This window comes from Marmota monax, unplaced genomic scaffold (genome assembly GCF_021218885.2).
Source record: "Marmota monax isolate L192 unplaced genomic scaffold, Marmota_monax_Labrador192_F-V1.1 WCK01_AAM20220418_F8-fsc00122, whole genome shotgun sequence".
Taxonomy (NCBI): Eukaryota; Metazoa; Chordata; class Mammalia; order Rodentia; family Sciuridae; genus Marmota; species Marmota monax.
The window spans coordinates 7010818-7022505 of record NW_026695223.1 but is presented as its reverse complement, the minus strand read 5'-3'; the positions used below and the strand labels follow the sequence as shown (position 1 = coordinate 7022505).

The window sequence follows — 11688 nt, the reverse complement described above, 5'->3', positions numbered from 1 at the left end:
CCCTGCCAATCCTGCTGCAATAACTTCCGGAGACCGAGGCAGTGAGACTTGTCGCTTTACTGGAGTTACCCCCAGGGGCGGCATGCACAGATTAGAGGGCGAACACCAGAAGGCGCTAGACAAGACCCCCGCGACGCATGTTGGTTTGCGGGGGAAGTGAGGAGCATCCCAGTCGCAGCACATTGGGGGTCTGAAGAAGCAGGACACGGGGCTGGGGTAGAACCCCAGCAGTCAGTCAGAGTGAAGCCGAAGGGGCTGGGGACACTCTGCAGGTGATCCCGCGCTCCAAGATAGATATTCAGGAGGGAGTCTCCTTGGATACTACCCTTCACCCGTTGCCAAGAAACACGTTGTTAACCTTTCTGACCTTCATCCATTGTCAAAACTTGAAGTCTACCTGGGGCAATTTACTCCACTGCTTTCAGACAGGATGAAGACCCTGCGTGGGGATTGCACTGTAGCTCCTGGGTAGGGGAGAGGCACAGTAACTGCTTCCCACATGGAGCAGGGACCATCAGAGCTGTGATTAGCCTTACTACTGTAGGAAGCTGGGTCACTCCTGATCCTGCCCAGCCCACCCTGTTAGATGTAAGGATCCTGCATTCTGTTTGTATGAAGTCCTCTGTATAGCAACTGTTCCATGATAGGGACTGAGACAAATGTGGAAGGCCTGGCTTCCTAGTCCTTGCCTTGCATTGAAATCAGGAGTTCATTCAAGTTATTTTTATGTTATTTACTAGCTGTATGTCCTAGTGCATGTTTTATAACTCCTCTGACCCTTGAAACCCCATTTTTCAATGAGGGTAATAATACTTAATAAGGCTGAAAGCCTGAGAGAGCTAACAGAGGTAAGGCATTTGGAACAGATGGAAATATATCTGTCATTCAGATATTACTTTACTTCCTTCCTCAGCTTCTCTGGATTACCCCACCACCTCACCCTAATTTAACTCTGGAAATACTGGGCATAGGGCATGTCATAAAATGTTGCCAGAAGACTCAAATTCTGTTACCCATTTCTTCACTGGGAAAGGCTTACCATAGCCTGACTCCCCTCTGGATTCAAGTCCCCATTTTTGATGTCCAGGCAGAAATGCGGTTCCTGACACATGGTGAGCGCTGGGAAATGCTGGTCAAATGAATGAATGGGTCTGATGTAGAGCCATAAGTCCTGAGAGAGTTGCTTAGGGGAGTGTCCAGTTGTTTTCATAGAAAACATTATCATCATCAGGGTGAGCAAAGCAGACATCATAGGCAGGGGGTGGAGTAAGAGGCTCCCTTTTGGGGGTTGCCCTCAAGCTCTGCAGATCAGGAGCAGTGGATATGACCCGCGGTCCCCGAAGCCGAAGGCTGATCAGAACTCTTCCAGGGCTTCCTCCTGGGGTCATAGCCCCCTCTGAGCCCACTCGTCTTTCCAGTCTATGTGTCACGGGCCTTTCTGATTGGCTAGGTTGTCCCCCATCAAGTTCTGGGGGGATTACAACACTGCTGTAAGGGGGTGGTTGATCCAGCTGTTGGGGGTGACTCTCTGATTCCAACACTACCATGGCCTCTTCATATGTTGGCACCTCAAAAGCTTCATTGTCCCTGGGGGAGAAGAAATAAGGTCATTAGTGGCTTCCTGAAAGGACCCCTTTTCCCCTTTCCTGTTTGCAATCCAGACCCCTCTACTGGTCCTTAACCCTTGCTCTCATTAGTACCAGTGAAGGAGGAAAGCAGAGTCTCTTAGAGTCTAAAGGTGTAGAGGAAGGATGGTCCCAGTATGTATTCCTGTCATCCACCCACACCTTCACTCACCGTGCATTGCTTGGGGTCTCTGGGCTCTCTGTCTGCATTGATCGGAGCCCCCGTTCCAGAAAACAGGCCAGGAGGGAGGCAAACAAGAAGAAGCCAGCCAAGGTGAGAAAAAAATAAGCAACAGGGGCGATGTCTGGCCATATGCTCAGTAAAGCCAGCCCCAGGAGTAGGGAGGCACAACTCAGGGAGAGAAGTGGTTTCTCCAGTCTCCCCCACAATTGGCTTGGCACCATGGCCCTGCCCAGAATGCCTGCAAAGAGATACACAGCTATGGTGTGTAACTAGAAATTGGGATCATGGCTGTACCAGGTAAACAAATTATATTCCTCAGGTGGGTTCCATGTGCTTCAATCTCAAATAATGACCTGCAGGATCCCCTCCAAGTCCACAGTTCTCTCTAGGTTATCATGTAGCAGGAAACCAGCCCAAGAGTTCTGACTTCCAGCATTCAAGCGAGTTTATTGTGTCTTGGCTCTGCCTGCATTCCTTTCTCCTTACCTGTAGTCTCCCTTCCATCTTCCCTATAAACCATCCAGAATCCAGTGCAGGCCACCCTGCCACGGCCTCAGTGCACACCGGCATCTCTGGAATCCAGGTGATTCTGGAATCCAGGTGATGGGGCAGGCCCGCCTTTCTCCATTATTGCACCTGTTGGACCTCCACCCTTTGTTTCTCCAGCTAGAGGCTTTCAGTCTGATCCAGTTGGAAAGAGAAGGGGTATATCACTTACCCTGTCTGTCCCGGTTATCTTCCAATGTCCCCACAGTCAGCCATGCTCTAGTAAAGAGAGAAAGTACACATTGACGCAGCAGAGCCACAGGGACACAATTATGTGAGAAAGAATCTTACAAAGGCCTGGTAGGGGACAAGGCCCTGATCACTCTTGTCCTCTTTGACCCCATATCTGCCAGACACCACTCCATCCCCAACTCACTAAACTGGGGTTTCAAGTTTCTGCTAGGAGTCAGAACAGGGGCAGCAAGTTTAGCGGACAAGGGAAAACTTTTCTCTCACAGTAACAATCCTGAAGCAGTCCATATCCCCAAACCAGCCTGCCAATTCCCTGAAGTTTATATAGCAAAATGTTATAGATCCCCCTCCTGACACACCAGTCCAATTCCTCAACCCCAGCCCCGCCCCCCCCAGCGGCCTCAGGAGTTCCTGCTCACCTGTTTCCATAGACTGCAGGAAGCAGGTCTGTGTGTGGGGTGGGGGTGGGGAAGGGTGCTGGGGGAAGGAGGCGGAGTCCACTGGCCCCACCCTCTCTTCTGCCCCAATCCCTTTGTCCTGCCCAGTCTTCCTCCTCCCCTCTCCCACCAAGGCTGACCTCCTACTATCCCCACCTGGATTTCCTTTCCACCTATCCATACAAAGTCTTGATGAGCGGGCTCCCCCATCCTAGTGATCTTTGTACTTAGGACCCAAAGTAGAATTAACCTTTCTCTTCTTTTCAATGCACTGGAAGTTAATCAGCCTGGGCAGTTTGCCTTTTATTTAGGTAATTTATTTTCTGCCTGTCTTTCTGACCAGAGTGGTTATTTTGTTTCTTATTTCACCTTTGTGGACCACAAGGTGCTTGGCACTTAGTGAGCCATGGTGTGTGCTTGGAGTGGGTGCATAGCTTCTGCTGTTGTTGCTGCAGACTGCCTCTTTCCTGCCAACCTGTCAGAGGGGTGTGTGTGTGTGTATGTGTGTGTGTGTGTGTTTCTTGGCCTGTTTAACTCTTGATTCTTCAAAATTCACTTAGGGGTGATACCTGCTTTGGAGCCTGTCTGCACTGTATAGCCACATCATTTTTTTATTTCTTTCTCTGGGCCTTTTCCTGGTTATATACTTTTCTTCCACTGTTCCTTAAGGAGAGTTATTAGTTTCAGTCATCTTTGAAACCCTGAAACTAGTACGGTTCCTGTCACAGGGTAGGTATGAGCTCAGTAGAGTTGATTCCAGTATCAGAAGCCACCTTGCTTGAGGCCTCATGACACTCTGTGGATCCAAAGCCACTCCTTAGCTTTGGGTCAGGCAGTAAGTCTCTGTGAGGGAGGTGCTGGGAAATGGAGAGTGGCTGGAGCCTATAATGTCCTGGAGCCACTCAAGACTGGACTCTTTTCCTTCTGCCTGTTAGTGGGAATAAAGGGGGAAGCTGCAGACAGAGGGGCACAAATATAATCCAGAGCCCCCAGGGACAGTTGTGGGGGTCTAGCCAGGCTGCTGTAGCAGAGGGTACGTGGAGTGTTCACCCCAGGGCTGCAAATGTTCCAGCCTACTGTTTTCCAGTCCCAAAGAAAGAGTTTGGAAGACTCAACAGAGAGGTTTTGGACATTTTATAACTTACTCCTTAGCAGCGGCCATGGTGATGTAACGGAGGGATGCATGTGCCTACAGCCAGGGGAATATGCACGACAGGCTGCAGCCCACTGCACAGGTGGTTTTCCCCAGATGTATTATGAGTACATTCCTTTATTTCACAATCCTCTCTTCAGATGCTCTCCTAAAGATAGAAGATAAGAAAATGGCCAATTTCCCCCTGTCTATTTCCTGAGGTATCACATTCCTTAGAGACTTTATCTTACTGCAAGCTTTCCTGGGCACTGATCAGTGTTTAACCCAACAGTGGTGTTTGTGTGTGTGTGTGTGTGTGTGTGTGTGTGTGTGAGAGAGAGAGAGAGAGAGAGAGAGAGAGAGAGAGAGAGAGAGAGAGAATATGGATATGTGTGCAGTATTAGCTTCATTTCCTTTGTCTCAGATCATTATGGGAAGAGGGAAGAGAGTGATGGTAACCACTTGAGGTGTGTCTATACACAGTAGACTTTGGAAGTGGAAGAAGAGAGTGGTTATTTTGTTTCCACCAATATGGCTAGAATCAGGATTTTGACCTTCAGTTAATATATGAACAGAAGGAAATTGACCAGGCATTCATCTTTGGTATGTGTGCTAAGTTAGGGAGCTTTGTTGGAAGGTGTTTGGAGAGGGAAGAAGGTACAGAGTAAAAGACAAAGGTCAAAAGGTGTGGGCCTGAATGTCTGCAGTGTGAGGGAGGGTTCTGCTGTCTGGGAGAGGTGGGGCCATTCATAGCTTAGGGCTCTTCCAAGTCAGAAGAGGGTGCTGGACTGCCTGCTGGCTGTTCCCTTTATTAAAGCAACAATTTAAAATAGGTTTTTTTAAAAATTGCATTTGTTAAAAAAAAGAAGTTACAAAATATTTAAAAGCTAAAGAAAAGTGATTTGAAATATCCTAATATGACCATTTAAAATTTTTACAATTCCTTCCAGGTTGTCCACATACAAACTAGACTGTTCTTCAGTTGAGATCAGATTAATTTCATCATTTGGTATTTTAAAAAGTTTCAAACATTATATAGAGTATATTTTGCCAGTTACTATAGTTCTTTTTCTTTTCTTTATATATAAATATTTTTTTTGGGGGGGGGGTGAATACTAAGCACACATTCTCTACTGACCTATATACCCCATTCTTACAATAGTAATTTCTAATAACCATACAATATTTTGTTGAATGGATATGCCATAATTTGGCTAACATACCCTTATGATGTATTGCTCTATAACACTGAGCTTATTTCATTCAGTTTTCTGGGTTATTAAAAATGAAGCCACAAGAAAAAGAAAGGTGGGGGAGGGTCCTGTGAAAATCAATGGGGGATCAGTAGGGTAGAGGAAAGAGACCAGCAGGGGAGAGAAAAGGGGAGGAGAAGGGGAAACCCGGGGGAGTTTGTATATGTATGAATATGTGACCATGAATTCCACCATTATGTACAACTATAATGTGCCAATGAAAATATGGGGAAAAAAATGATACCTCAAGAAGCAGAAAGTAGTTTGAGGTTGCAGGGACCACAGTGGGGGAGGGAAGGTTGAGCAGTACTTGCTAAATGTTTTTTTTTTTTTTTTTTTTTTTTTGCGGGGGTGACAAAAATGTTCTGGAGTTAGTGGTGATGCTTGCAGAACTCTATGAATATACTTATAAAAACCCCAGTGAGTTGTACACTTCAAAAGGGTGAATTATTTCTCAGTAAAGCTGTTTAAAGATAATGTAATGAACATCTTCTTACAGGTAGTTTTTCCTTCTTTTTTGGATTGAATGATGAACTCTAAGAGGAGAACGAATTATAAGTTATGTCATCAAGAGGCAAGCAATATGAATGATTTTATTGCTCTGAATACATGTGGCCAAACAGTTCCCCAAAGATTTTCCTTTTTTCTTTTCACTAACTTAGTATCTTAGAAAAATGCAAATGCATGATTTGATTAAACTATCATTCCACTTTCTACTTGGCTGCTTTTGACAAACCTGTGAGAGGTTAAATCACTCCTCTCTGCCCACTCACGATTTCCACCTCATCTTGGGGACAACAATGGAGACCCGGGAAGGGGGAACAAAGGAGGAGACAGATGATTGTGATTGTGGTGAGATCTGGGTGTCCCAATGGGTGCTTGTCTCTGCTGTGCATTTCTGTGATCTTGTGTTTCTGAGTCTGGGTCTGCTTCATAGTTGTGGTCAACATGCATGGGATGTTTGATGTGTACTGCTCCCTGTGCTTGGAAACACAAATTAAGTAATTTGAAGTACATTAGGTAGTTTCTGTGATTTTGTCCATTTTATGGATGAGGTCAGAAACTCGAGGGACCTGAGTCTAATCAGACTGACCTAATCAGAGTTGGGATCAAGGTTTGAATCCACATCCAAGCTTAGAACCCTGGCTCTTAACCACTGTATCATCCCCCTCCAAACACTTTTAGTGGCTGCCCACATAATGATAATTTAACAAAATACCTACAGCAGTCTGGTCTCCCTGAGGAGTGGTTCGTGGTTCGTTGCTGTTTTCTCCAATGTTTGACATATTAACAGAAGGCTGTTCTTGAGGCAGCAAGGTCAGCACAGAAGACCACCAGACAATAAGGGAAGGTTAGGGACACACAAGGCAGGAGGGGAAGCTAAGACTGCACCTGTGCACCAGGATGCTAACTTTCCATCATCTACTTAAGACCGAACAACCCGAGATCCTAATGCTGAGGCCACTGGCTTCTTCTGAAAGGATATTGGTGGTCATAGCTATTTATCTGTGTAGAAACAATTGATTGGACCCACATACGAAGATCCTTAATAATAAACATGAAGGGTAAGTCTGATCATCATTTTCATTTTACAGAGGAGGAAACCAGTTCAGAGAAAAATGCATGATTTATTTAGTTAGAACCAAATTCAGAGCCGTGACCTTTTAACTCAGACAGATTTTCTGCTCCACAATTATCTTATTTCTTCCAAAGAACCATAAATCCTCCAATAATGGAGGAAAACTGCGTGCCAGCGCCCTCACTACTAGTTTCAGTATCATACAATGCTCCCTAAGAGAAAATGTGAACAATGGTGTTTGGGCAGTTGCCTCAGCTCAGGTGTACAGCAGGACGTCACCAAAAGCTCTTCTGAAACTTGAGAAAGTGAGTGTGGTTGTTGCTGAGCAGCCGCAACAACAAAAGCACCATTTGTTAGAAATGCCTTCAGATGGTAGCAAAAGTCCCACATGTGTGCTCCCTAAAAATACCAGCAAACAGAAGGCATTGGGGTTAAGCACGTGTGTTTTGGAGATGGCCAAACCTGGTTTTAAACAGCTCATTTCTGCAAGTTGTGTGCCCTTGCTTAAGTTACATAACCTTTTGAGCTTCAGTTTCTAATCCCTAAATTGGGGAAATTAAGCCCAAGTTTACTGCCCCCTTTCTATTTGTATTCCTCACCTTGGTGAACTGCAGGTTTTTGGTTTGAATGTAAGGGACACATCTGTATGAGACCAGGGTGGGGGGACCATCCTGTGACTGGGCACCTGATGTCACATGGAACATTTGTTTGTTAACATTGCACATGACCTGGTGCTAACCTCCAAGAGTCCCTACCCAGGAAAGGTAACATTTGATCTTGATCTTTGGGGTTTTTGTGATGTGGGTAGGGAGATAAAACACCATATGAAAGAAATAATGATTGAGGACAGTATCGGAGATTGTATCTTGTGGATATTAATAAATCTTGAAGAACATAAAAGTTAGAGATTACTAAAATATAATTATTTTATTTAGTTAAAAATAATTTAAGTTGTAGTATAAAATTTAATAGTTAACAAGATTATAGTTGAAAGCAAGTCTCCTTATAGTGCTAAACTGGTCTCTTGGATCCCTTCCCCAGAGGAAGTTTCCTGGTGTTTTCTAGGTAACTGTGTTCACACTACCCTGACAGAGACCATGAGTATGCAAAAGCAATATGTAGATAGGAATGGCAGCACACATCTGTAATCTCAGCAGCTGGGTGGGGAGAATGGAGAGGTTTTGAACTAGCCTTAGCAACTTAATAAGGCCCTCAGCAACTTCTCAAGACCCTGTCTCAAAATAATAATAATACAAAAAAAGGCTGGGGATGTGGGCTCAGTGGTTGAGTGCCCCTGGGTACCAGGAAAAAAACACACACAAACACATACAGAAAAGAATTTTGTAGTGTATCCACGACCTAATCTTGCAATTAACATTATATGTACTTGCTTTATTATGTGTTTCTCCTTCTATCTATGCCTTTGTTCATTCATCAATGTATCTTTTTTTTTTGATGGGGGGAGTATTGGAGATTGAACTCTGAGGCACTCAATCACTGAGCAACATACCCAGCCCTATTTTGTATTTTATTTAGAGACAGGATCTCACTGAGTTGCTTAACACCTCGCTTTTGCTGAGGTTGGCTTTGAACTCTCCATCCTCCTGTTTCAGCCTCCTGTGCCTCTGGGATTACAGGTGTGTGCCACCACACCCGGCTCATCAATATATCTTAATCCTTAGTACATTTCAAAGAAGTCTGCAGACGTAAGCACACTTCTGCCTAAATACTTCAGCATGCACAAAAATGGAGTTCAATATTTGCTTTGAAGTAACATCAGTGTAGAACAAAGCATACAGATTTTAAGTAGCTCATGCTCCAAATTTTGACAAAGGCATACACTTGTGTGACCTCAACTCCATTTAAAATGTGAAACATTATTATTGTCCAGAAAGTTTCTTCATATCCCTTCCCAGTCAATTCCATATGCAAATATTATTTTTTCCAACTTTTGAAATACATTTTTATATTATAAAACATGTATTTGATTTTATTGTGTGTGTGTGTGTGTATGTGTGTGTGTGGTGCTGGGGGTTGAACCCAGGGCTTTGTGCTTGAGAGATTTTATTGTATTTTAGGAAACATCTATTAATGTGTTTAATGACTTTCCAGCTGATAACCATTTAGATTGTTTTCAGGATTCTGCAATTAATATTTTTCTCCATTTGTCTTTATTTACATGTATATATAAGAAACATTTCTCAAAGTGAGGCTTTTGATAGGTATGACCAAATTCAAAGAAGGTGTAGCTGGCCACACTTCTGCTGCTGGGGCCCTGCTTCCTCATGCTCTGAGGGAAGGAGTTGACAAATTTTTATCCTGCACTGGCGATGTGGACAATCTAAGGGGTGCATTCAAGAGGCAGCTCAGAGAGGAATCTCACTCACTGGGAGCTACAGACCAGAGAGGACAGATGCCTGTACAACTAACTGTAAGACAAAGTTCCAAGTGACCGGGGCTGGGAGTGAGGCACAGGTGCTGCTGGGTTTCAGAGAGGACACTGAGTGCTGGGCAGGGTGGGGATGGGGAATGTGCCAGGGAGGAAGCAGGGTTTGTCCACACTCCTTTTATGCATGGCTCGGTAATAGGCATGGGGCAGGGAATAAATACTTGTCAAATATTTTATTGGTAATTAGTGAATACTTACTGATTTAATGAGTCATGATCTTCTGATCCCTTGGTTTCCCCTTAATTGACACACACCCTATTCAAATCTTTTCCAGTCTGGCACAAGCTAAAGCCAGCCACACCCTTGAACATGGGCTTGGCTGTAAAAAGGAGTTAGGATTATTTCTTTAGAGGTGGTAACCTAGGAAAATATCAAATAATGATTAAAAACAGACTTATATATTAGTGATTTATTTAAACTGAGATTCAAATTTTTTTTAAAAATATAGATTTTGAACTGTGGACTGAGTCTGGAGTACTCTACCACTGAGCTATATCCCTGGTCCTTTTTATTTTTTATTTTGAGACAATGTCTCCCTAAGTTGCTGAGACTGGCCTTGAACTTGCAATCATCCTACCTCAGCCTCCTGGGATTGCAGGCATGTGCTACCGCACCTAGCTGAAATAAATAAAAATTTCTTATTTATAGTACATATTTTATTCATTTATTTAAAACATATAGTACATGTTTTAGTTAGCTTTTTTGTTGCTGCAACTGAAAGACCCAACTAGAACAACTGTAGAGGACAAAAAGTTTATTTGGGGGCTCACAGTTTCAGAGGTCTTAGTCCACAGAAGTCCTGTGCTATTCCTCGGGGCTTGAGGTGAGGAAGAACATCATGGTGAAAGAGTGTGGGAGGAAGCAGCTCACATGGTGATCAGGAAGTAGAGAGAGATTACACTCTCCACATACAAAATATATACCCCAAAGCCACGTCCCAATCCCTACCTCCTCCAGCGACAACCACCACTTCAGTTGCCACTGTTAGTCTCTATCAGAGGATTAATTCACTGATTAGGTTAAGGCTCACGTAACCCAATTATTTCTCCTCTGAACCTTCTTGCATTGTCTCACTTGGAAGCTTTTGAGGGACACCTCACATCCAAACCATAACAGTAGAAAAACATCACTGTTCAAATGGCAGCACATGAAGCCAGCTGCCCATTCCACTGCAGTTCTCTAGTCTTGTATCATGTAAATGCTTTCCATGCCTTTATAATAAATTAGTGATATTTAAACAATTAAATGATATTTAAAAAATTCAAAAGGTGTGTGTCTGATCCAAGCCAAGGTTTTACTTTTCCCCAAGATTAAAGAGACTCTCTTAGCTGGGATTAAGGGGATGGGACAATTAAGCAATGGTCCAGTTGGCCTCCCAGCCTCTGCTGGCCTCTGGCCACCTTTCAGTGCTTCTACTTTTGCTTGTGCATAGGAATAGCAGTTGAATGAAACTCCTTCGAGAAGGAAAATGATGGGTAATGGGTGTCCAATGCTTACTTCCACACAGACTCCCACTATCACTCATCTGCCCTGCTTTCCCAGCAGCAGCATTTCCGGCACTCTCCATTTGACTTTTCAACTTTGTAACTTCATCCTCCTCTCCTGCGACCTTGCAGTCTCCTCCTCCTTGCTACCTCCATCTCTGTTTTGCTTCTCTCCCTGACTCTCTTCCCTCTTCTTTGCTCCATTTATTCAGGAAGCATTTTCTCAGCATGTATGATGTGCTTACAGGATCAGCTACAGCCACAGAATGTGTGAGATTTAGTGCAAAATGAAAAATTCAGGACTGCATGTTAAAAATTATGAAGAATTTCAAGACAGTGACTGCAAGGGTAAAGCCACTTGCAAGGCCATGTGAATGTGTAGGCTGCAAGCCTGTGAAGCTGGTCTGTGCGCATAGTACTGTGGGGATAAGGCAAAACATGGAGCATCACAAAATTATAATCTCATTACATCCTTTTTTTTCCTGACAGTACTTATGTAACATTTTAATACCTTTAATTATGTTGCAAATAGTTGTGTGTATTTATAAGGCACAATGTGATATTTTAATATAGTACATTATTCTATGTCTTGGCAAACTGGTTAGTTACAAAGTTTATGTGGCTTCGTCCTCTGTCCCTGACAGAGACAAACAGGCGACTGACTAAGGAAAGGAGGGGATTGTTTCCCCAGGTCTGCCCCACAACTGTCCAACAGGAGGCTAAAGAGCAGGGTGGGTTGTCCTGAAAGAGCTCTTTTTGCTCCACTCCTACAGTAGACAGGATGTGATTGTAGGACTGAGGGTATGG

General features: G+C 43.9%; 1 protein-coding gene across 2 annotated transcripts; it reads right to left on the bottom strand.

Annotated features, from left to right (window-relative positions):
- Positions 1-38: 38 nt before the first annotated feature.
- On the bottom strand, positions 39-11569 carry Tmem139 (transmembrane protein 139). 2 transcript variants are annotated; one of them, XM_046434120.2, is made up of 5 exons: positions 9596-11569; positions 4130-4285; positions 2528-2574; positions 1798-2047; positions 39-1587 (listed from the first exon to the last, which is right to left on the bottom strand). In XM_046434120.2, exons 2-5 carry the CDS (start codon positions 4144-4146, stop codon positions 1185-1187), a joined length of 717 nt encoding a protein of 238 aa, XP_046290076.1. In that variant the 5' UTR covers positions 4147-4285; positions 9596-11569; the 3' UTR covers positions 39-1184. The 2 variants fall into 2 exon arrangements, with proteins under 2 accessions (XP_046290076.1, XP_046290077.1); XM_046434121.2 differs by lacking the exons at positions 4130-4285; positions 9596-11569 and adding an exon at positions 2967-3031.
- Between the last annotated feature and the right edge of the window lie 119 nt (positions 11570-11688).